The 27978-nt window shown below is 43.8% G+C and overlaps 1 protein-coding gene across 2 annotated transcripts in view; it reads left to right on the top strand.

Moving 5' to 3' along the window:
• Positions 1–27978, top strand: part of LOC120044430 (potassium voltage-gated channel subfamily C member 1-like) — a 75513-nt gene that overhangs the window by 44559 nt on the left and 2976 nt on the right. The window contains exons 3-4 of one of the 2 annotated variants that reach the window (XM_038989078.1): positions 5651–5854; positions 8437–8552. In XM_038989078.1, coding sequence (XP_038845006.1) covers positions 5651–5854; positions 8437–8552 — 320 coding nt within the window. Of the gene's footprint in view, positions 1–5650; positions 5855–8436; positions 8553–27978 lie in introns of those variants that run through there. The other variant, XM_038989077.1, reaches the window with a different exon arrangement.

Raw genomic sequence — 27978 nt, 5'->3', positions numbered from 1 at the left:
AATCTTCTTCTGGATCATCCAAATGCTCTCTAGCAAACTTCAGACGGGCCTGGACATGTACTGGCTTAAGCAGGGGGACATGTCTGGCACTGCAGGATTTGAGTCCCTGGTGGTGTAGTGTGTTACTGATGGTAGGCTTTGTTACTTTGGTCCCAGCTCTCTGCAGGTCATTCACTAGGTCCCCCCGTGTGGTTCTGGGATTTTTGCTCACCGTTCTTGTGATCATTTTGACCCCACGGGGTGAGATCTTGCGTGGAGCCCCAGATCGAGGGAGATTATCAGTGGTCTTGTATGTCTTCCATTTCCTAATAATTGCTCCCACAGTTGATTTCTTCAAACCAAGCTGCTTACCTATTGCAGATTCAGTCTTCCCAGCCTGGTGCAGGTCTACAATTTCGTTTCTGGTGTCCTTTGACAGCTCTTTGGTCTTGGCCATAGTGGAGTTTGGAGTGTGACTGTTTGAGGTTGTGGACAGGTGTCTTTTATACTGATAACAAGTTCAAACAGGTGCCATTAATACAGGTAACGAGTGGAGGACAGAGGAGCCTCTTAAAGAAGAAGTTACAGGTCTGTGAGAGCCAGAAATCTTGCTTGTTTGTAGGTGACCAAATACTTATTTTCCACCATAATTTGCAAATAAATTCATTAAAAATCCTACAATGTGATTTTCTGGATTTTTTTTCTTCTCATTTTGTCTGTCATAGTTGAAGTGTACCTATGATGAAAATTACAGGCCTCTCTCATCTTTTTAAGTGGGAGAACTTGCACAATTGGTGGCTGACTAAATACTTTTTTGCCCCACTGTACATTTAAACTCTGTTTTTCACAATTCCTGACATTTACTCCTAGTAAAAATTTCCTGTCTTAGGTCAGTTAGGATCACCACTTTATTTTAAGAATGTGAAATGTCAGAGTAATAGTTGAGAGAGTGATTTATTTCAGCTTTATTTTCTTTCATCACATTCCCAGTGGGTAAGAAGTTTACGTACACTCAATTAGTATTTGGTAGCATTGCCTTTAAACTGTTGGTTGAAAAACAAGTTTCTTGTTAACAAACTATAGTTTTGGCAAGTCGGTCAGGACATCTACTTTGTGCATGACACAAGTAATTTTCCCCCCCAAAAATTAGACTGATTATAATTCACTGTATCAGAATTCCAGTGGGTCAGAAATGTACATACACTAAGTTGACTGTGCCTTTAAACAGCTTGGAAACTTTCAGAAAATTATGTCATGGCTTTAGAAGCGTCTGATAGGCTAATTGACAACATTCGAGTCATTTGCAGGTGTACCTGTGGATGTATTTCAAGGCCTTCCATCAAACTCAGTGCCTCTTTGCTTGACATCATGGGAAAATCAAAAGAAATCAGTAAAGACCTAAAAAAAAAAATTGTAGACCTCCACAAGTCTGGTTCATCCTTGAGAGCAATTTCCAAACGCCTGAAGGTGCCACGTTCATCTGTACAAACAATAGTACGCAAGTATAAACACCATGGGACCACGCAGCCGTCATACCGCTCAGGAAGGAGACGCGTTCTGTCTCCTAGAGATGAACGTACTTTGGTGCGAAAAGTGCAAATCAATCCCAGAACAACAGCAAAGGACCTTGTGAAGATGCTGGAGAAAACCGGTACAAAAGTATCTACATCCACAGTAAAACGAGTCGTATATCGACATAACCTGAAAGGCCGCTCAGCAAGGAAGAAGCCACTGCTCCAAAACCGCCATAAAAAAGCCAGACTACAGTTTGCAACTGCACATGGGGACAAAGATTGTACTTTTGAGAAATGTCCTCTGATCTGATGAAACAAAAATAGAACTGTTTGGCCGTTATGACCATCATTATTTTTGGAGGAAAAAGGGGGAGGCTTGCAAGCCGAAGAACACCATCCCAACCTTGAAGCACGGGGGTGGCAGCGTCATGTTGTGGGGTTGCTTTGCTGCAGGAGGGACTGGTGCACTTTAAAAACAGATGGCATCTTGAGGGAGGAAAATTACGTGGATATATTGAAGCAACATCTCAAGACATCAGTCAGGAAGTTAAATCTTGGTCACAAATGGGTCTTCCAAATGGACAATGACCCCAAGCATACTTCCAAAGTTGTTGGCAAAATGGCTTAAGAACAACAAAGTCAAGGTATTGGAGTGGCCATCACAAAGCCCTGACCTCAATCCTATAGAAACTTGTGGGCAGAACTGAAAAAGCGTGTGCGAGCAAGGAGGCCTACAAACCTGACTCAGTTACACCAGCTCTGTCAGGAGGAACGGGCCAAAAGTCACCCAACTTATTGTGGGAAGCTTGTGGAAGGCTATCCGAAACGTTTGACCCAAGTTAAACAATTTAAAGGCAATGCTACCAAATACTAATTGAGTGTATGTAAACTTCTTACCCTCTGGGAATGTGATGAAAGAAATTAAAGCTGAAATAAATAATATTCTCTACTGTTATTCTGACATTTCACATTCTTAAAATAAAGTGGTGATCCTAACTGACCTAAGACAGGGAATTCTTACTAGGAGTAAATGTCAGGAATTGTGAAAAACGAAGTTTAAATGTATTTGGCTGAGGTGTATGTAAACTTCAGACTTCAACGCTCTCGCTCTCTCTCTCTCTCATATATATATTTTTTAATGTTACCTTTATTTAACTTTATTTAAAGTCAGTTAAGAACAAATTCTTATTTACAATGATGGCCTACCGGGGAACAGTGAGTTAACTGCCTTGTTCAGAACGACAGATTTTTACCTTGTCAGCTCTGGGATTCGACCCAGCAAACTTTCGGTTACCTGCCCAACTCTCTAACCACTGCCGTTATTTAGAAAGGGTCTTGTTCAAAGCACTTCTTTTTAAATCAGTGCTGGATTATGGTGACATTGTCTATATGCAGACCTCAGCAAGTACCTTAAACTCTGGACACAGTGTATCAATGTGCGTTAAGGTTTACTGCAAATGCTGGATCACTCACTGTGATCTGTATGCTGTGGTGCAATGGACCGCTCTCTCCACCGGGAGGCTAAAGCACTGCTACACTTTTGTGTACAAAGCATTGATGGGACAACTCCCTTTGTATCTCTGTTCCTAACTGACCAGATCAGTCACACAATACAGTCTTAGTTCACTGTCGCTGCTGTCCATGTCTGTTCCTAAGGCTAGAACTGAGATGAGATGGGGGGGAAACAATCTTTTTCCCATAATGCCCCTTCATCCTGGAACATGCTTCAAAAGATATTAAAGTTAGGGGAGTTAGTGTCCTTGCCTATTTTTAAGACTCTGATCGACAACACTGTTTGTGATAGCTGCAGTTGTTTCTAATCTTCAATTATATCTTTAACTTGTGTCACTTTGTCTTTTGTGTGTATTTAGTATTTTTCTGTAATATTCTATGTACACGCTGCTATTTCCCTGTTTTTCCTTCTTGCCAGGTCTTACCTGGTTAAATAAAAACAAATAAATAGTCTAGGACTAAGCTTAATCTGTGTCTGGGAAACCGGCCCGAAGTCTAAGGCCGTCCTAAATAGTAGGCCTTTTTGATTACGTGAAAAAATGCAGTTTTTTATTCTATGTGATCTTTCAAAAACCTATTATACATGAAATGCTTGATGTCACAGTGATTCAGGCTTTTTTTTCTAGTAGAATTCTCTGCACACTGAGAGAGAGAATCGTCTTTTCACACCCACGTGTGTTCGACAACAGCTGAAAATGAACGAATAGAAATGAGAACACGAGAAAGTAAGTAAGCTATATACAGGGTCAGGGCCAATACCATATTTACAATGAACAATATAGCCTGACATGTTGCTTTAGTATTGTTTTGAGTCAGAAGTACTAAACCTGCGCTCAAAAGCAACGGCGTCAAGGAAGATTAAAGATGGCCTTTTCTTTTTTCTAATATGCTGCCAACTGGTGCGTGGCTGTATCCTTTTGATAAATAATGCAGGTATAAACAGGTAATATGAAACAGACATTTACAGATTCATCCAGAATAACACAGTGTTCAAACGTGTAGCTATTTGGACTTGAGAGGGAGGAAGGTAAGAAGCGGTAGTCAGGGGGAGAGAAAGTGGTGAAGAGGGGCAAAGAGGGAGGGAGGTAAGAAGAGGTAAGGAGGGACAGACTGTATAGTGATCTTCGTACTTCAGTTTTGTAGTTGGTAGAGTGAGTGATGTTCGTGAAGCCTCTTACTTTAATGAATCTTTGACCTCTTAATGTTCCGACGCCCCCTGGCTCCACTACCAGGTGTTGCCACAGCATCGTGTTATACGCCTGTTTGAACACACACACATGCTCACAGACATCTGCGCGCACGCACGCTCACACACACACGCTCAATGACATATACTGTACACGCTCACATATACACACACCTCTCTCTCCCTCTCTCACCACTTTCCCTCTCTCTGTAATATGCTATTTACTGAATGTCTCTCTCTCTTTCTCTCACACTCCCTCTCTCTCCTGCTCTCTTTACTCTCTGCAATCTCGGTTCCTTTCTCTCAGTCTCTCTGCCCCCTACAATCCCCCCCCCCCCCCCCCCCCCCCCCCCTCGCTGTCTCTCTGCGTCTCTCTGTGTGTCGTTGTGAGGTTTGGCCCTCTGGGGTATTTCTGTAAATTGTTGAGCAGTAACTCGCGTCAAATTAGATTTGACAGCTGTGTCGGAAGCTATAAGCACAAGTTACCCCGCAGCATCTCACCGTGAGTGTGTGTGTGTGTGTGTGTGTGCACGAGTGCGCATGTATGTGCATATCTACACTCTATAGTATCTCTGTTCCCCCTCTCTTTCTCTTCCTCCCCCCTTCTCTCTTTCTCTCGCTGTCCCGCCCTCTCTCTTTTGCAATGTGTGTGTTAATGTAATGATGCTCAGCTCAGTGTGTGTGTGTGGACCTGGTGAGGCTGGGCTCCCGCCTCCTCTCCTCCACTGCAGTGTTTTGGTCACATCACAGGACACTAATGTTCTTTTCTCCCCCCTCTTTGCCTCCTCTCCTTCTTCTCGCCTCACCGTCTTCACCATGTACAACCCGCACTCTCGCTTTTAACAATCTCATCCTCTCTTTTATTCATTTCGCCCTTTGTCTTCCTCCCCCTCTCGTTCTCACACATCACCCTCTATGTCTCCTTCTTCATTCCTGTCCTTCTCTACTTCCTTGTTCTTATTATCTCACCTTAAACCTAATTGTCATACCTTTCCCCATCCCCCCTTTTCCTGCTACTTGTTTCTTTCTCTGCCTTCTCGCCTCTCCATTTATACCCCTCTTCTTACACATTCTTCCTCCTCCACTTCTCCTCTTCACTTCATCTCTCTCTTGCCCTCCACATATTTTCTCTTCCTCCTCTCCATCCTTTTACCTCTCCTTTTTTCTCTCTCCCACCCTTCTCCTTCCCCCCCATTCCTTACACCCCACCTATCCACCTTCTCTTTCTTCCTCCTACTTATCTCTCCCCCGCTCCCACCTCCTCACCCTTCTCTGTCCCTCCCTACCTCTTCTTCCCTCCACCCCTCTCTCCCACCTCCTCACGCTTCTCTGTCGACTCTCCTTACCTCTTCTTACATGCCTCCTTGTCTTCCCCCTCCCTCCAACCCATCCCTCCCCTATCTTTCTCCTCCTTCCCCTCTCTCCCCTCTCTTCTTCCCCCTACCCCTCTCCCCTCCAGATTCCAAGCAGAATGGCGACGCAGCCAACGCAGCCCTGGCTAACGAGGACTGCCCCACCATAGACATGGTGCTTGGGGAGGAGAGGAGTCCTGCTGCTGGGGGTCTGGGCACCGGCGGGAGCCGTGAGCGTTATCCCCATGACCGCGCCTGCTTCCTCCTCAGTACCGGAGAGTTCCGTGCTACAGACGGCAACGTGAGGAAAGGTACGCCCGGGTCAGGCTCAGGGTCAGGGCCGGGGTCAGAGCCGGGGTCAGAGTCAGGGGCAGCGCTCCGCCACACCCAAGGGTTCAGTAGCTCGACACTCAGCAGCTCAACACTCACTGTGTGCTCATGACACTCCCATACACACACACACACACACACACACACACACACACACACACACACACACACACACACACACACACACACACCAGGTAGTTCCCTACCTCCTCTCCTCTCCCCTAACCCCTCCCCCTCTTCATATTCCTCATAACCAATCATTTTGACTGACAGTCATAGACCCCACTTACAATATCCACAGGCTGTTTTGAGCTGTTTCACTCTCCAGACCTTCCTATATGAACTGGGTCATGCCACATTATGGCATAAGTGAAATATCAATGGATTGATATTTTGTTGGCCCAGTTCCCACATGCTGTATTCAATTACATTGGCACCCCACGTCTACTACTGTACATCTAAATGTGCTGTGGTGCTTTGCATTCCCGTTTTGGAACGCTGGAGTTGTAAAATAACATATAGGTATTATTGCCAGAGTTTGGTACATGTCAATACAATATCAGTACATATCAATAGTGGTCCATTGTAGCTCAGTTGGTTGAGCTTGGCGCTTGCAACGCCAGTATAGTGGGTTCCACCACCCATACGTAAAATGAATGCACACATGACGGTATGTCGCTTTGGATAAAAACATCTGCTAAATGGCATATATTAGTATTCAATTATTAATCATATCGTTTTTCGACATACAGGCACTTACACGTACTCTTATTTCAACCCACCGGTTTAGGCTTTGTTTTTTTCTTTCTTCAGCTTTAAATGCACATTTTCACAGCCTGTTCTGAAACGAGATCTGTACAGTACGATCGCTGACTGAATAGCTATCACACTGCATCTGGCTGTCAATCTGTCTTCTACTGCCTGTATTCATGCTGTCTGTCTATCTATCTATCTATCTATCTATCTATCTATCTATCTATCTATATACACAAAAGTATGTGGACACCCCTTCAAATGAGTGGATTTGGCTATTTAAGCCACACCCATTGCTGACAGGTGTATAAAATTGAGCACACAGTCATGCAATCTCAATAGACAAACATTGGCAGTAGAATGGCCTTACTGAAGAGCTCAGTGGCTTTCAACGTGGAACCGTCATAGGATGCCACCTTTCCAACATGTCAGTTCGTCAAATTTCTGCCCTGCTAGAGCTGCCCGGTCAACTGCAAGTGCTGTTATTGTGAAGTGGAAACGTCTAGGAGCAAGTGGTAGGCCACACAAGCTCACAGAATGGGACCGCAGAGTGCTGAAGAGCATAGCACGTAAAAATCATCTGTCCTCAGTTGCAACACTCACTACGGAGTTCCAAACTGCCTCTGGAAGCAACGTCAGCACAATAACTGTTCATCGGGAGCTTCATGAAATGGGTTTTTCATGGCCGAGCAGCCGCACACGAACCTAAGATCACCATGCCAATGCCAAGCGTCGGCTGGAGTGGTGTAAACCCATTGGACTCTGGAGCAGTGGAAACGCGTTCTCTTGAGTGATGAATCACGCTTCACCATCTGGCTGAGAACGCTACCTGCCCTAATGCTTAGTGCCAACTGTAAGGTTTGGTGGAGGAGGAATAATGGCCTGGGGCTGTTTTTCATGGTTTGGGCTAGGCCTCTTCGTTCCAGTGAAGGGAAATCTTAACGCTACAGCATACAGTGACATTCTAGAGGATTCTGTGCTTCCAACTTTGTGTCAACAGTTTGGGGAAGGCCCTTTCCTGTTTCAGCATGACAATGCCCCCGTGCACAAAGCGAGGTCCATACATAAATGGTTTGTCGAGATCGGCGTGGAAGAACTTGACTGGTCTGCAGAGAGCCCTGACCTCAACCCCATCGATCACCTTTGGGATGAATTGGAACGCCGGCTGCGACCCAGGCATAATCGCCCAGCATCAGTGCTCGACCTCACTAATGCTCATTAGTGAGGTCGAGCAATGCTTCATTGTGGCTGAATGGAAGCACGTCCCCACAGAAATGTTCCAACATCTAGTGGAAAGCCTTCCCAGAAGAGTGAAGGCTGTTATGGCAGCAAAGGGGGACCAACTCCATATTAATGCCCATAAGGACGAGGAGCAGGTGTCCACATACTTTTGGTTATGTAGTGTATCTTTCTATCTATCTATGGGTATATCTATATTGTGGCTCTCATTCTGGCTCTCATTTATTGGTCATGCTTTCTTCCTCTTTGTCTCTCTCCTCTCCACACCCTGTCGGCTTGCTATCGCTCCACCCTCCATTCATCCTCCTCTCCCCTCTCCTCCTCCCCTCCATGCTTTCTCAATGGACATGCATGCTTTTTTTCATTTACCTTGTGCCACTCACCCACTTCCTCTTTCACCTGACATCCCCATGGTTCTACCTCCAACAATCCAACCCCTTCCACCCGCCAATTTGAACCGCCACCTCAACCTAAAACGAACCCCCCTGCCCGGCCTGCCCCTGGCATCCCCGATCCCAAATACACTCCTCTACAAACCCCACTCCAACACTCCCCTCACAACAAACACCAGACGCTGCAGCGGCCAGCCCGGCATTCCCCCCAGGAGAGGAGTGGTTCAAGCCGGAGGGGCCTCTGCTGCAGCAGGACCTCAATGCAAACTCTGCCTCCTCCTGGATCAAACCATAGCGATACAGAGGTAACACAAAAGACACATACCAAAGTTTGGATGAAAGCACAATGAGCAAACACACAGTAACATGGCAAGCGTGCATCCACACACACACGCACATGCACACACAAACGCACACAAACCACATCAAAGCACACACACACATGAAGTAACATGGTACCCCCCCCCCCCCCCCCCTCCCCCCACACACACACACACACACTCTTGAAAGGTTGTATGTTTAAGAATGCATGACAGTTAATTGCTTGTTACAGTAAAGCTTTAAAGTTTGGTTCAACATTTTCATGGTGGAATATGGTCCTAAGTGTAGGTTGGGAGGGTAAATGTATGTGTGTTCGTTCGCGGGTGTGCGCGTGCGTTTGTGTGCGTGTTCGTGCGTGCGTGTTAGGATGCGTGTGCGTGCTTATGTGTGTGTTCGTGTGTGTGTGTTCGTGCATGTGAAAGTGTTTGTGTGTGTGTGTGTGTGTGTGTGCATACAGTGCCCTCCTGAATTATTGACACCCTAGGTCAACACTTTGAACAAAAAAAGTCAGTGAAAACATGTAATTGTTGTTTATCAGCTTGATCTTACACTCAAAATATAATATGAATCTGACCTTTAATTGAGTTAAAATTATTCATAGAAAAAAAATTGTCATCAAGAAAAACATTTTTTATTCAAAAACATGCATGTCACAATTATTGGCACCCCTGCATATAGTGCTTTTTGCACCCTCCCTTTGCCAAGATAACAGCTCTGAGTCGTCTCCTATGATGTTTGATGAGGTGGGAGAACACATAGGAAGGGATTTGAGACCATTCCTCCATACAGAAACTCTCCCGATCCTTCAGAGTCCTTGGTCCTCGCTTGTGGGCTCTCCTCTTCAGCTCACCCCACAGGTATTCAATGGGGTTTAGGTCAGGGGACTGGGATGGCTATTGCCAAAGCTTGATTCTATGGTCAGTGAACCATTTTAGTATGGATTCAGAGGTATGCTTGGGATCATTGTCCTGCCGGATGACCCCGTTTTAGCCTCCTGGTAGAGGCAGACAGGTTTTGGCCTAAAATCTCCTGGTGCTTGATGGAGTCCATGATGCCATGTATCCTAACAAGGTTCCCAGGGCCTTTGGAAGTTAAACAGCCCCACAACATCACAGATCCACCACCATACTTCACAGCGGGGTTTAGGTTATTTATCAATGACCACGGCTCTTTTTACACCAAACCCACCTCTGGTGTTTGTTGGCAAAAAGCTCTATTTTAGTCTCATCAGACCATAGAACCTGGTTCCAATCAAAGTTCCAATTGCATTTAGCAAACTCCACACGCTTACATTTGGGGTTTGGTGACAGCAGAGGTGACGACCCTTCCAAATAACTTGTTGGCATGGAGGGGGTGTTTAATTGTAGTTTTGAAGAGTTGGTGACCCCAAGATGTAACACACTTTGGCAATTCTCCAACTGTGATTCTTGGAGATTTTTTTTGCCTCTTGAACCATCCTTCTCACTGTGCGTGGGGGGGAAATAAACTTGCGTCCTCTTCCAGGCAGGATTATCACAGCTCCAGTTGTTTTACATTTCTTAATTCTTGCCCTAATAGTGGAGATGGGTATTTTCAGGCTCATAGCTATCTTTTTATAGCCATTGCCTGATTTGTGAAGGTCAACAACCTTTAATCTCATTTCATTTGTGTGTTCTCTGGCCTTTCCCATGTTGATGGATGACTAAGGGAGTTTAGCCAGTGTGTCACCTCATATTTATACTCCAGTGAAACAGGAAGTCATGGATGGACCACTTAAGACTTCCCAAATAGTCAGATGAAGTTAAAAAAGTAAAATATTAATCGAAATATACATGAATTAGATTTTGTTCATAAGAATTTCTAGGAGTGCCAATTATTATATATTTTTTACAATTATAACTCAATTAAAGATCAGAGTCCTATGATATTTTGAGTTCAAGATCAAGCTGATAAACAACAAGGACATTTTTTCACTGTCTTTTTTTCCGTCATATTTACAGAGGGTGACAATAAATCAGGAGGGCCCTGTACATCAATGTATGTTTGGAAATGTATGTGTTTACATCTCCCCACATTTAACACAGCTCGCCACAACTATGGCTTAGCCTCTGGTCAATTTCATTCAGTTCAACTTCTGTGCTTAACCTTACATTACAGACACACACACACACAGACAGACAAGACAGACGCACAACCTTTAACCTCCTTTTCTGCTCTCTGGATGACCCCAAACCCCCTCTCAGTCTCTGCAGACCAGTGTAGTCCTCTGTCTCTCTCTCTCATCCACTCTCTCTATTCTCTCTCTTACTCGACCTTCTCTTTTCTCTCTCTCGCCACCAAAACGCCACAACCGTTTTCCACTGAGGGGTGAGATAATGTGCCCTGAGCGAATGGGGTCGATTAGACCTACATGACTCATTGGATCCAATAGAGGGAGAAAGAGAGGGAGAAAGAGAGGATGAGAGAGAGAGGAAGAAAGAGAGGGGGAGCTGGGCTTAATTGTGCGATGGGAGGCTAAATGGCGTTATGTAATGTGATGTGAGCGATATGATGGCCATCTCCCCTCCTCATCTCCTCCCTCCATCCTTCCTTCCCTCCTTCCCCGAGACCTCGTCTGCAATCTCAGCCCCGGCCTCCACTCAAATGCGCCCTCTCAGAACTCTACTCCGCACACACAACACACAGGATTTCCCACCACACGTACTTGTAGCCTACCCCTCGACTCCCCGTCTTAGAGCCCTGTTACACACCGTAAACTGAACCCTTCATGACCCATTTGACCAATTAAGCCACTACGCAACGCTACCAACATAACACAATATTCTGATTGGGTGTGTGTGTGTGTGTGTGTGTGTGTGTGTGTGTGTGTGTGTGTGTGTGTGTGTGTGTGTGTGTGTGTGTGTGTGTGTGTGTGTGTGTGAATGAGCTACGGTACGTGTGTTTGGCTGTGGATGTCCCTCTGTCCGTCGGCTAGCGCTGTGTGCGTGCAAAGGTGTTTGCGTGTATATCTGTGTGTTTGTGTCGGCTGCGATGCTAGCCCTCTGTTCTCTGCTGTGTGTGTGTGTGTGTGTGTTAGGACCACCATGGAGAGGGGTGGGGGTGGGGTTGTGAGGGGGGCCATGTCTTCTGACGTGTCTGTTGTTGTTGTCTCCCTCCTCAGGTTGTGTCGTGTCATGCGTTTGTATGTCGGCTCTTGTTGCTCTGTGTTACACTTGTCTGTTTGTCGCTGTCCTCTCCCCAGTCTCTCCGTCCGTCTGTCGGTTGTTGTGTTCTGCGTTTTCCTTTGTGCTCCCGTTGTTTTTGTTGTCGGTTTTTGTTTTGTGTCGCCGTGTCCTCCTCTCGCTCCCGTGGCTCTTTCCTCTGGTACGGTCTCCTCTCTCCTTACTCAGAGACACCTGTACAACTGTCCTGTTTAGCAGTGTACAAACAGTCACACAAACGATACACAAATCCAATATACTGTATAATCCATACACAATTGGAGAATTCTGAGAGAAAAAAAACTGTGACGGACTTAAATCCAGATGATTAGACCAAATCAGTGTGAACATGTTTGTCTATATAAACTGGTAGCAGAGTAAAGGCCACTGGTGTGTACTGGTTCATTTCTTGAAGTGAAAGCTGGTTACTTCTCTCTCTTTTCTGGAACGGACCTCCACTCTGAGGTGACCAGAACATTGTTTCATCACAGTACCAGGGGGGAGCCCAGGCCCTATGTGCTGGTCCAGGGTCAGTCCATTGGACCTAAATCCTCTCCATTCTCCTTTACAACCCTAAACCAAGACTGACTCTGGATCATATCTATGCCTGCTCCCTAATCCCCAACCACCACAAATGTCCCTATACGAGTGGCATTGACTCAAGATGTCAAGCTATCGTAGTCTACACAGCGGTAGATGTATGAATGTCAGTGGCTGGAGTGGGGGATGCATTTGGCTGTGCTGAAACACTGTTCACGAGTCTAGTGCTTTTAAGGTGTGCTTCAGTCCTTTAGTGGGAGAGCACAAGGCCAGGCTAGATCAAAACATAGAGGTCTAGTCTAGATACTGTACACACTTTGGGACTGAAAGGCTTACCGGCACTGGGCACCCCTCCACACACGTAGTGTTACACACAGACAGACTGGGAGACAGACTGGGAGACAGACTGGGAGACAGACTGGGAGACAGACTGGGAGACAGACTGGGAGACAAGCAGACAGACTGATTTACAAGCAGACAGACTGATTTACAAGCAGACAGACTGATTTACAAGCAGACAGACCGACAAACAGACCGACTGACGGACCGACAAACAGACCGACTGACGGACCAACCATCAGACAGACACAGTGCAGTGCCAGGTAAGTGACGTTAGTAGCTGTACGGTCTGTGATGACTAGCTGACTGGTGTTAGTGGTGACAGAGTGTGAGCCACAGCCCCTGACAGCCCTGTAATAATAATAGAAGCTTCCTCCACACTCTAAAAGCGAAAAAAGCCATCCTCCAAAGGCGTCCCAAAATGGCTGCCGGCCTTCCGCTTTTAAAGTGGGATATAGTGCTTTAAACCTCCCCTTCTTCCCCTTCTTCCTCCTCCTTCTGGCGCTTCTCCATTGTTTCTGTGCCCGGAGGGGTTCTGCTGGTTTATGGCTTTATTTTAATGTGGTTTATTTTATGACGCGTGCAGCTTTGACCTCTGTTGACAAATGCTAAAGTGCAGAGGTCAGGAAAGGTTAAAGCTTGGAGGGTTGGGCTCCTTACGTCTGTACCCTGCGTCCCAATATCTGTCCTTACTCCCGAAGTGTGCACTTGTTCACTACCCTCATGGATTTAAAAGAAAAAGATTGGTATGCCTGAAACATATGGTGGAAACTCTGTCTAGAGCAAATCCAATGGTTACAATGCTTTTCAAATGCGCTGGGGGAAAGCACAAGCGTACACTTCAGGAGAAAGGACATATTGGGAAGCAGCCTTTCTCTCCCTCTCTCTGTAATACTTTCCTCTGATAAATATTGTATAGTGTAATAGTGTAATTGGTGTGTTTGAGGGTGTGTGTCGATATTGTGTTGTGTTTTATGTACATGTGATGTGTGTATAATTTGTTTATTGGTGGTTATTATTTTCTTGTCTGTAATGTACTGTGGAATATATATTTTTTCCACCTCCTTTCCTTCTATATCTTTACCGCTCCTCTTCTTTTCCTCTCTCTCTCGCTCTCGCTCTCCCTTTTCTCCTTATTTCCCACTGTTGCCAAGGAAACAGTGGAAGAGAGCATTCTGGGACTTTTGTGCAAAGCATTCTGGGTTAGATTATTAAAATGAATGATTGCATAATTCTTTCACTTTAATAATGTGTAAATGTGTTGTGCTATGTGTTGTAAGTAATCAAATCAGATAATGCTACACGTAGTCATCAAACCATGCTCCCACGATGCACTGAGTTCACATTGTATTATTATAATTTTTTATTCTACATTCTGTAGAATTTTGCTTTTTATTCTCATGTACTATTAATTCTAATGTATTATTTGTCGAAAGACCTCATCAAATCCAGAAGTGGCCTCTATCCCTATTAACCCTAGACAGACTGATCCGGGACCAGGGTGAATCCCCTCCCTAAGGACTCCTAGTGGAGCAGAGTGCCTTTGTCCTGTAAGAGCTGATCTAGGACCAAAGTGTTCCCCTGGGGCTCTTACACTGAGAGCAGCTTGAGTGGCACTTACAGCCTGTCAGGCTCTGCTTTTAAAACACTGGAGTAGTCCAGGGTTGCTTCCCAAATGGCACCCTATTCCCTATGAAGATAACTACCCTCTATGTGCACTGGTCAAAAGTAGTGCACTATATAGGGAATAGGATGCCATATGTGACTGGAGTGGGTTCGTTTAGAATCTGGGGTCCGTACAATTAATCTCTCTCATGTGCGCTGTTCCAGTTGATCTCTTCTACAATTGATTTCCCCCCGTAGACACAAAGCACCACCGCCATTAGGCTGCTGCTCTCTCTGTGCTGCACTCGGAATCATTGATGGACGGAAGGAGATGCCGTTCCACAATGGTGTTCTCTCCCTATTTCTCTCTGCTTCTCACTTTCCCTCTCCCTCTTTCTCTTTGACACTTTGCCCCCCCCCCCTCTCTCTCTTCCCCTCCCTTTCCCCCTTCTTTCTCCCCCCCCCCCCCCCCCCCCCCTACACACACACATATTTTAATTAGCAATCTCATGGCACCCATTTTGTTGTTCAAACCAGGCTGTCTTGATAATCAATGGCCTTTTAGAATGGACTTTGATTATTGGCGGTAGACTTTGCCTGAGGTTTGCCTCAGGATCCCTGTAGGTTTATATACCTGGGTATGTGATGCAGTGATTGTAAAACTGCAGATTAAAGACAAAGATAATATTACACTTATATTGCTAATATTGACCATTGAACAGCTAATATAAAAAATAAATCCAATGCTGTACATGACAATATGCGCTCAACTCCCCTCGATCTAAACCAATAGGATGTCTTTTAGAATCAGCAGGTGAAAATACTGTCTGCCAAATCAGGCAGGCACGATTATATATTATGTCAACAAATAGACTGGGATATACTGCATGTGACAGTAACATAGAGTCCGCATTATGTCAACAAATAGACTGGGATATACTGCATGTGACAGTGACATAGAGTCCGCATTATGTCAACAAATAGACTGGGATATACTGCATGTGACAGTGACATAGAGTCCGCATTATGTCAACAAATAGACTAGGATATACTGCATGTGACAGTGACATAGAGTCCGCATTATGTCCACAAATAGACTGGGATATACTGCATGTGACAGTGACATAGAGTCCGCATTATGTCAACAAATAGACTGGGATTTACTGGTTGTGACATAGAGTCCTGGAGGGTGTGGGTCTGTGCATGCTTGTGTGTGTGCGTGTGTGTGTTATTTATTGTCCTATCTCGGTCATTGACGCCAACATGGAATCATTTCTACTGTATATACTCTGGTTATCCTCTGTATATACAGAACATATATGTGTAATATACATCTATGGGTTATGTTCATTGTAGCAGTGTTAGTACAATAAACTGTTTCCTGTTTCTTAGATTACGTCCAATATTACCATAATACTAAACTAACCCTTTTCACCTCATAGAATATCTCTTTCTCTGTCTGTCCTGTCCCCCCCTCTCTCTTTCTCTCCATCTTACTCTTTTTCCCTCTCTCTCTTCCACCCTCAATCTCTCTTTTCTGCCCTCAGTCCTCTCCCTCTCTCTTTCTTTTCCACCCCATTTTGTCTCTCTCTCTCTCTCTCTCTCTCTCTCTCTCTCTCTCTCTCTCTCTCTCTCTCTCTCTCTCTCTCTCTCTCTCTCTCTCTCTCTCTCTCTCTCTCATCTCTGTCTTTCTCTCCATCATGTGCCACCTACAAGGTACATGCAATATGCATTAGGAAAAGAACAGTTGGATTAGATTCTTCAATCAGGAGGAGATGTAGTAGGTTTATTCATTCATCTATAGTGCCCCTCTCCCTCTCCCCATCGTAAGTAATGTGTGTTCTGCATGTGTGTTCATGTATGGTGTCCATGTGACATAGCAGAGAGCTGGCCGTCTAGGCCTTAGCGTGGTCTCCTATGAATCAACTCGATGTTCTTTGGGGATAAGGTGTGGGGTGTGTTAAAACGGGGTTCAGTTTGTCATGCTATGTCTAATACATACAGATTGTCTACTGTATGTATGGTTACTGTGCCAATTGTGTTGTCTGTCATACATCCATAAATGTGAAAAATGTGTTTCAAATATTGCCTCGGGTGATTACAAATCTACATGTTGCTTCGCAATGTGACATAACAATAATCAGCCAATGCAAATATATAATACTTTGTATATAATACAAAAAAGTGGGAAAGTAATAAAACATTTATGCAAATTAAGATATTTAGCAGTTTAAAACAATGTACATTATATGCATTTATTTAATACTACAGTGATAGATACTACAGTGATACGATACTACAGTGATACTGTACCACAGTAATACTACAGTGATACTACTACAGTGATACCACAGTTGTACCACAGTAATACTACTACAGTGATACCACAGTTGTACTTCAGTGATACTACAGCACACATATTATTGAACTCTATTGCTACAAAGGTATCTAGTGCACAATACTGGAGTATATAGCCTATACAGTATCTGACAACTACCTGAGCGTGCATATTTATTTACATCCACTGCCAACGATCCAAACACTAGATGTACTACAAAATGGCTGCCGTATACGTTGCTATATACAACGTATATAGCAACTCTGATATTGGAAACCTTATCTGCATGTGGATTTGCCCTGGGGGAAATATTTGCCCCCTTGTACCCCCTTGTTTCCCTCAATCCCCTCCCCCTCCCCCTCTCAGACTAACTTCCATGTTCCGTTCCATCCCATCCCCAGGACATCCCCAGTCATTGCACCTGCGTAGCATAACTAAAGTTTGACCTGAGGTACGTACAACCGACTAGCTTCCTGCCCTCCTCCTCTGTAACACAATCTTCACACTAACAAGCCGACCGGAACCATTCTGAACCATACTGAGCTGGCTCACAAATCTTATTTTCACATTGTCCATTCCAGCAGAGTTCCAGCAATTGTAGTGAATGCGTAACCACTAACCAGGCCAGCGCAGTACAGCTTGGTTTGGCTCGGCTCTGTTTGGCTCGGTAGTGTGAAAAGGGTACAGGAGGATCAAGCTGGTATGTCACGGCTTTGGCAGGAACAGTGCTGTATTCTGCTGCATTAAACAACCAGGCTTTGCCATGAAGTCCTGTAGAGTGGCGTGAATGTGTTCAACCTGATATATGTAAGGATTAAATGCAAGAATGGAGTAGAATTACGTCCATTAGCTTTTACAAATCTAAACGTTTTTTTATAGTCTGAGATCTAATAGCATTGATCATCTTTGATCGTGAAGCACAATGCATGTTTCCCGAGCAAGAAAGCTTCGGCAATGGATATTGTGTGACCTCACAACTTCTTGGCCAAACTACAGATCGCATACCAACAGGCCAGCTTCAATTCATCTTGTTTTATGGCGTGTGTGTGTGGGTGCTTGCGTTCGTTCGAGTGTGTGTGTGGTAGTAAGGTATGCATTTGTGTCAAGAATTAAGCTATGAAACAGAGTTAAGTTCTCCAGAGTGCTAATCAAACAATAGGAGTTCCTGATAAAGTCAAAAATAGATCATATTTGTACCGTTAATTGGCAAATTTATTATTATTATAATTATTATTATATTATTTAGCACTCTTTGTTGATATTTATGGTTTGACATTTTTTGGCGATAATTTAATGAACCATTTTTGCTTGTACTTCTATCTCTCTCTCTCTCTCTCTCTCTCTCTCTCTCTCTCTCTCTCTCTCTCTCTCTCTCTCTCTCTCTCTCTCTCTCTGTCACCCCCTAGTTGTAAGGTGCATGTTGCATGGCGTGTTGGGTGCTGTGAAGGAGGTGATCTGGGTAACGGTAGATGAACAGTATGGCTAATGACTATTGGCCGATCAAATTGTCACTACCAACCACACATTCACCTATCTATCCATTGTATTTACACATAGCCTAGTTCTAAGACATTATATAGGTCCAGGAGTTTTGTCCAGACCACCTGATCCGACCAAGAAAATCCCAAGGCTCTAGTTCAGAGTTATATAACGAGGGCCCAGAGTTTTCCCCAACCCTGTGACCTGACCAAGGAAAACCTCCCGGCCCTGTATCATGACATACATTACAATTCAACAAATGAATCATTACGCTTGGTATGGCTGGAATCCGTCCAACGGCTACCAGCCGTTACCAAAGGCTACCAGTGTTTACTCATGGTTACCACGTTGTTCTTTCCCACCTCAACTTCCCCTGAGCAGGGCCTTCGTCCCTATCCTGGTCCTGTCCTGGTCTCAGTGAGCTGAGCTAAGCGAGGCCTAAAAAAACAAACATGTCACATTACTGTAGGACACGACGGGCCAACCCGGTTGGGAGGTATCGAGCTCAATCAACCCCCTCCCCCCCCACGGCTTGTGGAACCCTGCGCGCACACACACACTTCCTAATCAGCTAAGAGCTGCTGGGATTGATGAGGGCTGTTACAAGGGTCGACGTCTCGAACACAAGAGTTTGAATAGAGAAAGACCAAGGCAGGAGGTTATCCTACACAGCCATGTACTGTACCTTTGAATAATAATCATGTGTGTACTGTACCCTACACCTAAAGTGATGCTAGTCAGATGCATGTGTAAAGATATGAAAACGGCAATTCATGCTAATGCGTAAATATATTGTAATTAGAGAGTAGACACATGCACATGTATTTACACATCATTAATTTGACACATTAACAGTACATGTTTGAATACAGAATCCTGGAAATTACTGTACCCTCAAACAGGCACACAAACCATTAAAACACACACACACACACACACTTTCATCACACCCACTCGGCCAAGAGGAATGGTCAGGTTGTGAGGAACACGATGACCCAGATCTGTCGCATAGCTGTACTACCCGGGCAGTATTACCCAGCATGCCTCCTGTTCACAGCACCAGCCCATGACTGAGTGGCTCCTATAGGCTATGCATTAATGTAAGAGCCTGGCGTCAAACTGATTTACTAACTAATCCGGCCGCAACAACATTGGCCCAGTGTTCCCCAACCCCAAACCTGCCCCTCGGTGTGGTGTTCTAAATTCCAGACAGAGGCACAAATAATCTATTTTCTGGAGAGGATGGAAGTGCAGTAATGATATTAACACCTGGTAATTGTGATAGTAATTCAGCGTTATATTATTTTGTGTTGTGTTCTTTTCATATTTTGTATTGTTTGTGATGACCCATGTTTTGTCTCTCATTTTGTTTGTTGGTTTGTGACACTGTGAGGAGAGGGATGGGAGCCTACAACCTCTCCCCATGCTGTTGGCGACTATGGCCCACATTTAATCAACTACAGATATTGAATGAAACCGCACTACCTGCTGAAAAAAAATCAGCATAGGCCAGCCTTTGTTGCGTTTTCTCTGGTGACCAGCCCTTGGTGTGTTTTCTCTGGTGACCAGTCTTTGTTGTGTTTTCTCTGGTGACCAGTCTTTGTTGTGTTTTCTCTGGTGACCAGTCTTTGTTGTGTTTTCTCTGGTGACCAGTCTTTGTTGTGTTTTCTCTTGTGACCAGCCTTCGTTGTGTTTTCTCTTGTAACCAGCCTCCGTTGGGTTTTCTCTGGTGACTAGCCTTCGTTGTGTTTTCGTCAGTGACCAGCCCGAGCTGACAAGGTAAAAATCTGTCGTTCTGCCCCTGAGCAAGGCAGTTAACCCACTGTTCCCCGGGCGCCGAAGACGTGGATGTTGATTATGGCAGCCCCCCGCACCTCTCTGATTCAGAGGGGTTGGGTTAAATGCGGAAGACACATTTCAGTTGGATGCATTGTTGTACAACTGACTAGGTATTTCCCTTTCCTTCGTTGGGTTTTTGCCGGCGACCAGACTTCGCTGTGTTTTTGACACTGATGACAAACATAAGCTGGTCACCTGCAAAACCAGCATCAAGTCACGTTATGCTGGCTTGAAAATGAATTTATAATTCCTATTGGAATCCAGACTGAATAGTGATATCCAATAATTGGACCATTCATTCATTCATTCATTCACTCACTCACTCTCTTTCTATGCAAAAACATAGATATTGAAACAAACAATTCTAAAGACAGCAATAGAGCATGCAGGGAAATATGATAATGATGGGTGTGGTTTTGGAGACCAGCTGGACCAGCATACACACAAAGAAAAGGTTCTTCAGGGGTTCTTTGTCAGTGGTGATGTGTGTAACACTGCATATCAGGAAGGGTTCACTACTGTTGTGATGGTTGTGAAGAACCACCATGTTTTCCATTTATGCTATAAAATGCACTGTTAAAAAGTTCGTCATTTTACGGTACACTACAGGCTACTGGTTGCAGTAAAAGTAAGGTAAACAACAAGTTAATCAAGTTTTTCTGACAAATTATTATTATATTATAATTTTTTTTTCACCTTTATTTAACTAGGTAGGCCAGTTGAGAACAAGTTCTCATTTACAACTACAACCTGACCAAGATAAAGCAAAGCAGTGCGACACAAACAACACACATGGGATAAACACATGTACAGTCAATAACACAATAGAACAATCTATATACAGTGTGTGCAAATGTAGTAAGATTAGGGAGGTAAGGCAATAAATAGGCCATAGTGGCGAAATAATTACAATTTAGCATTAACACTGGAGTGATAGATGAGCAGAAGATGAATGTGTAAGTGGAGATACTGGGGTGCAAAGGAGCAAAAATAAATTATAACAATATGGGGATGAGGTAGTTGGGTGGGCTATTTACAGATGGGCTGTGTACAGGTGCAATGATCGGTAAGCTGCTCTGACAGCTGATGCTTAAAGTTAGTGAGGGAGATATAAGACTCCAGCTTCAGTGATTTTTGCAATTCGTTCCAGTCACTGGCAGCTAGAGAACTGGAAGGAAAGGCGGCCAAAGAAGAGATGGCTTTGGGGATGACCAGTGAAATATACCTGCTGGAGCGCGTGCTACGGGTGGGTGCTGCTATGGTGACCAGTGAGCTGAGATAAAGCGGGGCTTTACCTAGCAAAGACTTATAGATGACCTGATGGGTTTGGCGACGAATATGAAGCGAGGGCCAGCCAACGAGAGCATACAGGTCGCAGTGGTGGGTAGTATATGGGGCTTTGGTGACAAAACGGATGCCACTGTGATAGACTACATCCAATTTGCTGAGTAGAGTGTTGGAGGCTAGTTTGTAAATGACATCGCCGAAGTCAAGGATCATTAGGATAGTCCGTTTTTACGAGGGTTTGTTTGGCAGAATAAGTGAAGGATGCTCTGTTGCGAAATAGGAAGCCGATTCTAGATTTTATTTTGGATTGGAGATGCTTAATGTCTGGAAGGAGAGTTTACAGTCTAACCAGACACCTAGGTGTTTGTAGTTGTCCACATATTCTAAGTCAGAACCGCCCAGAGTAGTGATGCTAGATGGGCGGGCGGGTGTGGGCAGCGATCGGTTGAAGAGCATGCATTTAGTTTTACTTGCATTTAAGAGCAGTTGGAGGCCACGGAAGGAGTGTTGTATGGCATTGAAGCTCGTCTGGAGGTTTGTTAACACAGTGTCCAAAGAACGGCCAGAAGTATACAGAATGGTGTCGTCTGCGTAGAGGTGGATCGGAGAATCACCAGCAGCAAGAGCGACATCATTGATGTACACAGAGAAAAGAGTTGGCCTGAGAATTGAACCCCGTGGCACCCCCATAGAGACTGCCAGAGGTCCGGACAACAGGCCCTCCGATTTGACACACTGAACTCAATCTGAGTTGGTGAACCTGGTGAGGCAGTCATTTGAGAAACCAAGGCTGTTGAGTCTGCCAATAAGAAATTAAGGTGTTATCGCTGTAAAAGGACAGTTTGCCGCTGAATGTTGGTTACTTGAGACTATACCCAACTGGGGGTTTGAACTGGTTGTTAGTGACCTGAATGACCTGCTAACCCCACCAGGTCTGTGGGCATAACAGAGATTGGCCACAGAGAAACAACAAATGTCGGTACATATAAGTGTCTTATATCGGCTGAAACCTTAAATTCGTGTTAATATAACTGCACTGTCCAATTTACGGTAGCTATTACTGCGGGGGGAAAAAACCATGCTATTGTTTTGAGGAGGGCTCCTAACAACAAAACACTTTTTTCACCGCGATATGTTTGATAAATTCACCTCTGAAGGTGAAATGTGTACTTACATTCTGAAATCTTGCTCATCCAAAGGGTCCCAGAGATAACATGAAGTGTCGTTTTGTTAGATAAAATCATTTTTCATATCCTAAAAAGGTCCATATAGCATCGATTTTGTATTTCCACTCGTTCAATTTGCAAAGAAAGGAATCTGTGAAAATCTCACCCTAAACGTTGTTTCAATGAGTCAAATCACGTGTGTATGTATTCCTCAGAGATCCTAGAATGTAACAAGACTTCACTATATTGTTAGGGGTGTAGTATATCCTATAGGACACCATATTTGGTCAGAGAGCGACGCCTTCATGGCACGCCGATGACGCAGGCGGTCTTCACTTGAATGACTGTATCTTTGTCAAATAAGCACCAATCGGGGTCAAATAAAGCTAGCTATATAGCCAATGAGCTGGGCTTTACGGGAATATCTGGAAACCCTGTGTCTGTCGCAAAATGTAGGTGCTAACCTTTTGCGATAGCATGCCTTTTCCTTTTTGGACCAAAATTATAGTTATGAAGTTAAGTTATGAAAACTGATTGTTTTGCAAATGTTGAACTTATAATATGGCTACTGGAAAAGCTAAATCAAAGTTCAAGTATACAGATTTTACAATATTCTTGCAGAAAAATGTATTATGATTGCAAATGTCTCTTTCACGATTTGCCCATATGTACCTAGGTGACTTCACACTAAATCTCCTATAGCTCGCTCATACTTCAAGTTATCCGGCTGAACATACACTACACATACACTGCTGCCATCTTGTGGACACCATCGGAATTACAACCAGAGTGATGGCTAGAAGTGGGACCTTTCTCTTGCATTTCAAAGATGGTGGTAGGAAAAAAAGTTTGTTTTTTTCTTTGTAATTTCTTCTATCAGATCTATTGTGTTATATTCTCCTACATTCAATTCACATTTCCACAAACTTCAAAGTGTTTCCTTTCAAATGGTACCAAGAATATGCATATCCTTGCTTCAGGGCCTGAGCTACAGGCAGTTAGATTTGGGTATGTCATTTAGGCAAAAAAAAAAAAAAAAGGGGGCTATCCCTAAGAAGTTTTAAAGAGCTGCACTGTTAAGAAGTAGTGGCAGGTAGCCTAGTGGTTAGAACGCTAGACCAGTAACCGAAAGGTTGCAAGATCGAATCCCTGAGCTGACAAGGTAAAAATCTGTCCTTCTGCCCCTGAACAAGGCAGTTAACCCACTGTTCCTAGGCCGTCATTGAAAATAAGAATTTGTTCTTAACTGACTTGCCTAGTTAAATAAAGGTCAAATAAAAAAGAGGTTACTGTGCATTTCAGTAGTGATGAGAAACCGAGGCTTTCTGAAGGCTTTGACGCTTCCACCAAATTGTGCTGAAAAACAGTTCATTACTCAGAGCTTCATTATCTGTTCACAATGTACATTAGTTGCATCTCCTGGTCAGCAATAAATAGCAGCGTATGATTATCATATAAAGTATTTCTTTCTCTACTGTTCATCAAAACTCCTATAATCAGTTGGAATACCAGGTTCACATCTGTCATCATGCTTCCCTTTTTTACCTTAAAGTTTACTATTTTTCATAATCTGAATCTATGACATTATTTAGGATGCTGAAGACAGAAGCTTATACTATACCAAATAAAACACATTTTTGAACAACAGTGTAGAAAGTGTGGTTTCACATAAAACAAATTTCTAAATAGTGTGCCTTCAACAGGATTCGACCTCATACCCTCACGTCCCTGAATTGTTCCCTACTCTACTTGATAAATTACTGGTCAGATTAAAATATTTGTACAAAATCATTACTATATTTGTAAGTACAGTGTCCAGTAGAGGTCAATGTTTGAAAGCAGCTTGGAATCGAAGAAAGCACCGGAACCACGGCGAAATCAGTGGGACCTCGCATTTTGAAACACGCGTTTTGAAAAAGCACGGAATCAAACGAAGTCTCGGACATCACTGATGACGTACTACTGATAAAGTGATGCACGCATCGGCACACTGCTTCGAAGTTAGCTGCTTAGCAATTTCGACGCATGCCTCGGAGCTCCGGTACCAAACGTAACATGACTACATTTCACAGTAACTTAATAATGGAAATGAGTTGGCTCGAAGTTGCTTTGAATTCTGCGTTACCTAATTGGCAACCAGTTAAAAATTCCCAGTAACTTAATAGCCAGTAACTGCTAGTAACTCACTGACAACTAACTGCCAGTAACTTACTGGCACCTTAACTGGCAGCCAAATGTCAGTAAGTTATTGTACAGTGCACAGGAACTTACTTGCAGCCAGCAGCTCACTGTACCTTTCCTGAACCTTTCTGATTACAAGATAGCATATAACATTAGGTGACAACTACTCAGCATTCCTGGTGGTGCGTGCACTTGGGAACCTGCCTCACCTGGCCTCAACCTCTTGGTTGGTAGCAAACTGACCTTCCTGTCACATCATCAGGTCAGTGAGCGTGACAGAGATCAGGCACAGTAAGTTACTGTGAATTTCACAATAACTGCTTGCAGCAAGCTAACAGTAAGTTAAGGAAAATGAAACATGAACTTCCTGGGACCGGACAAATAAGGCGCTCAACCTTATTCTTCTTCTATGATATCATGGCGGTCCACAAACAAACATTTAAGGGCATGTCGTTACCTACTGTGCTGGAATCAATCATGATCTATCCAATTCTGTACTACCATGAAAATAAAAAATACAGATAAATCCCTAATAACTTCTTCCACACCCTCTCCCAAAACCCCTCCCAACCCCCCTACCCCATTAAACTTGACCTATATAATGCTGAAACACTCCACCCTTAGGATTGTTCAGCATGTCAACAACCATTTCACCAGTAACATCTGTTATCCCCCAATATCTCTTTTGCCGTCTCCACAATAACCTTTAACCTTGCGAATGCTACACTGTGTTCTCCCCCACACAATTACAACACTTAACCTTCGCATTGCTCCCACATTCACTGTAATCATGTTCCCCTCCACACTTGACACATCTTTTCCTGCCTTTTCATTGAACAGCTACATATCCCATTCTTTGACATTTAAAACACTGCAATGGGGACGGGACAAAATCTCTGACATTGAAACTAAGGAATCCTATCTGTACTTTCCCGGGCATAACCTTCTCAAACCTGAGCAGCACTGATAGGCTTCACTTCTTTGACCCTCTTTCCTACTGATCGACCTTTTGGCCTCAGTCACTCTTCCTCCCTTCACATGTTCTTTGATATTATCTGTGGACATAGATATCAGGACCCCAGTGACGACTCCCCTCAATATAGCATAATCACCAGGGACATGGCTTTTAATCTTCTTCCCATTAAGCTTTTCCATTTTCAGAATCTTGTCTTGCTGAGCCTGTCTACCACACAATATTAACAGTCTACCATTTCCAATGAACCAAGCTAATTTGACCTACATCTTTCTCTACGGCATTAGTTAGTCAGATAGGGTTTGAATGAGGCCCTGTGGTCTTTCCACTCCGACACATTATTACTTTTGCTTCCTACCTTGGTGCTCTTTATGCTTTCTTTACTAAACGCTCCACTGCTTTCAGTATCATGATCTCTCTTCTTCCTATGTCTTTCCACTACAGACCATTTCAGTCCTTGACCCTCATCCACCCGCTCCATACCATCGGGACTGACACCCATATTTGTTCGCATTCCAGCACAGCTGTTGCTTCATCAACTTTTTCTCCATTTCGTCTGCACTACTCGCCACCATTCCGACTCCCAGACACCACACATTACACCTAGATGATTGCACCGGTTTTCAATGTCTGCACTCATTGAGCAGCACACTGCACTGTGCGATAGTTCTACCTCCTCAACCTTCATTAACTTAACGATAAAACCTCTTAAACTGGTACAATACTTCCACTAACAATTGGCAGAAATACAACATATTTTAGACCATGCCCCCCAAATATGTTATTTTTCCCCGCCAGCACATTGCCCCCACATACATTTCAATGTGCAGTGAAAGTAAGGTAAACAACAAGTCATTTAAAAAACAATAACACCGTAAATCAACTGTAAAAAAGCAATAGTTGAAGGTTAACATGCACAAAATGCGTATCAGCCAATGAAAAGCGTTGATTTACTTGCATGTGACCAAATGCTAAATTGTAGCTGGTCCCATCAGATAACATGGAACAAATTAACCCTATGCGAACTTCAACAGGTGGTACTGATTATATCCTGGCACAGGTGCGTCAGACAATTAAAATTGTCAAAGTAGTTGGAAGTGTCCTTGACATAACTAAGTCCAACAGCATGTTCTGATCATCAAAGCAACTATCACGTGTATTTGACTGACTGGTCAAATTGCTCTCTGTGTAAAGTGCCTAGTCCACGTAATTGTTGCAGATTGTGGCAAGGGTTTGAATCTCACATGAGTTTCCCCCCCTTTGAAATGTTGATTTACATGTATTGTGTGCAGTGCTTGAATTGGACTAAAATAGGTGCCGGTACTCATTTTGGGTGCCGGTACTGTTTATATTTAAGTGCAGGAACTGTACAATACTTTTGAGCTGATATTTTATAAGGGGTGCAGTAGAACATTTTGAGGTGCCGGTACTCAGTTCTGGTGAGCTCCTGCCCAAGTGTTATTGTGTTGAAAAGGGACGCCTACAGCCAACAGCTTGAAAATGAAGATTATGAATGAATTTAATATGGAGCTACCTATTTCTTCAGCCTTGCACACAAACACATACAGATCGTATTGCATCGGCTATATTACATGGTCGTGTACACCTGAATGTAGGGCTACAACGTTTTATAGGCTACGCATTATTAGAATCATCCACTTCATCACATGCGTTTTGAATCGAGCATCAAGGACCGGCAGTGAACAGGTTTATGTTGTTGTAAGGACCTCGTTTATATTTTCCCCGTGAAAGCACATGGATGTGTGTGGAACTCGTAAACAACAACGTGGCCTAATCAAAGATGCATCACTGCAATATTGGCACACAACATTTTGTTACAGTAGTAAATCTTGAATTTGTAGGTTTAAACTATCCCTCTAATGGCCAGGGTTGACCTATTTTAAGAAATTACATTGGTTGGTCGATATAAAGTCTAAGATCTTTCATAGAAGAAGAAGTTGTGCCAGGACATAATCAGTACCATTTGTTGAGGTTAGCATAGGGCTAACGTGTGCCATGTTATCTGATGAGACCAGCTACAATTTAGCGTCACATACAAGTAAATCAACACTTTTCTATTGGCTGATACGCATCTTGTGCATGAGAACCCATTTAACTTTAAATGCTTGCTTATGTTCATAAGTATGGCCCACTGTATTTTACTGCAACTCAGTAGCAGGGAACTTATACTTATAGGATACTTCAGGCACATCCGAAGTATCCTATAAGTATAACTGTAGAACCTGTCATTGGTTCTACCTGGAACCAGAGGGTTCTTCATGAGAGGGTTCTAAATGGAACTCAAAAAGTTTCCCCTACAGAGACAAATCAAAGGGTTCTACATGGCACCCAACAGTCATTCTGAAAAGTACCTTTTCTCTCATGGCTAACTACTGTACCAGGAAGTTTGAAAAGACAGGATGAGTGGGCGGGGAGCTTATATTCATGAGCTCGCTTTGACTGACAGCTCTTTG

The sequence above is a fragment of the Salvelinus namaycush genome, chromosome 3, assembly GCF_016432855.1.
Source record: "Salvelinus namaycush isolate Seneca chromosome 3, SaNama_1.0, whole genome shotgun sequence".
NCBI classification, from domain to species: Eukaryota; Metazoa; Chordata; class Actinopteri; order Salmoniformes; family Salmonidae; genus Salvelinus; species Salvelinus namaycush.
Note: the sequence above shows the minus strand (reverse complement) of the source record. Positions and strands in the feature narration are given on the sequence as shown.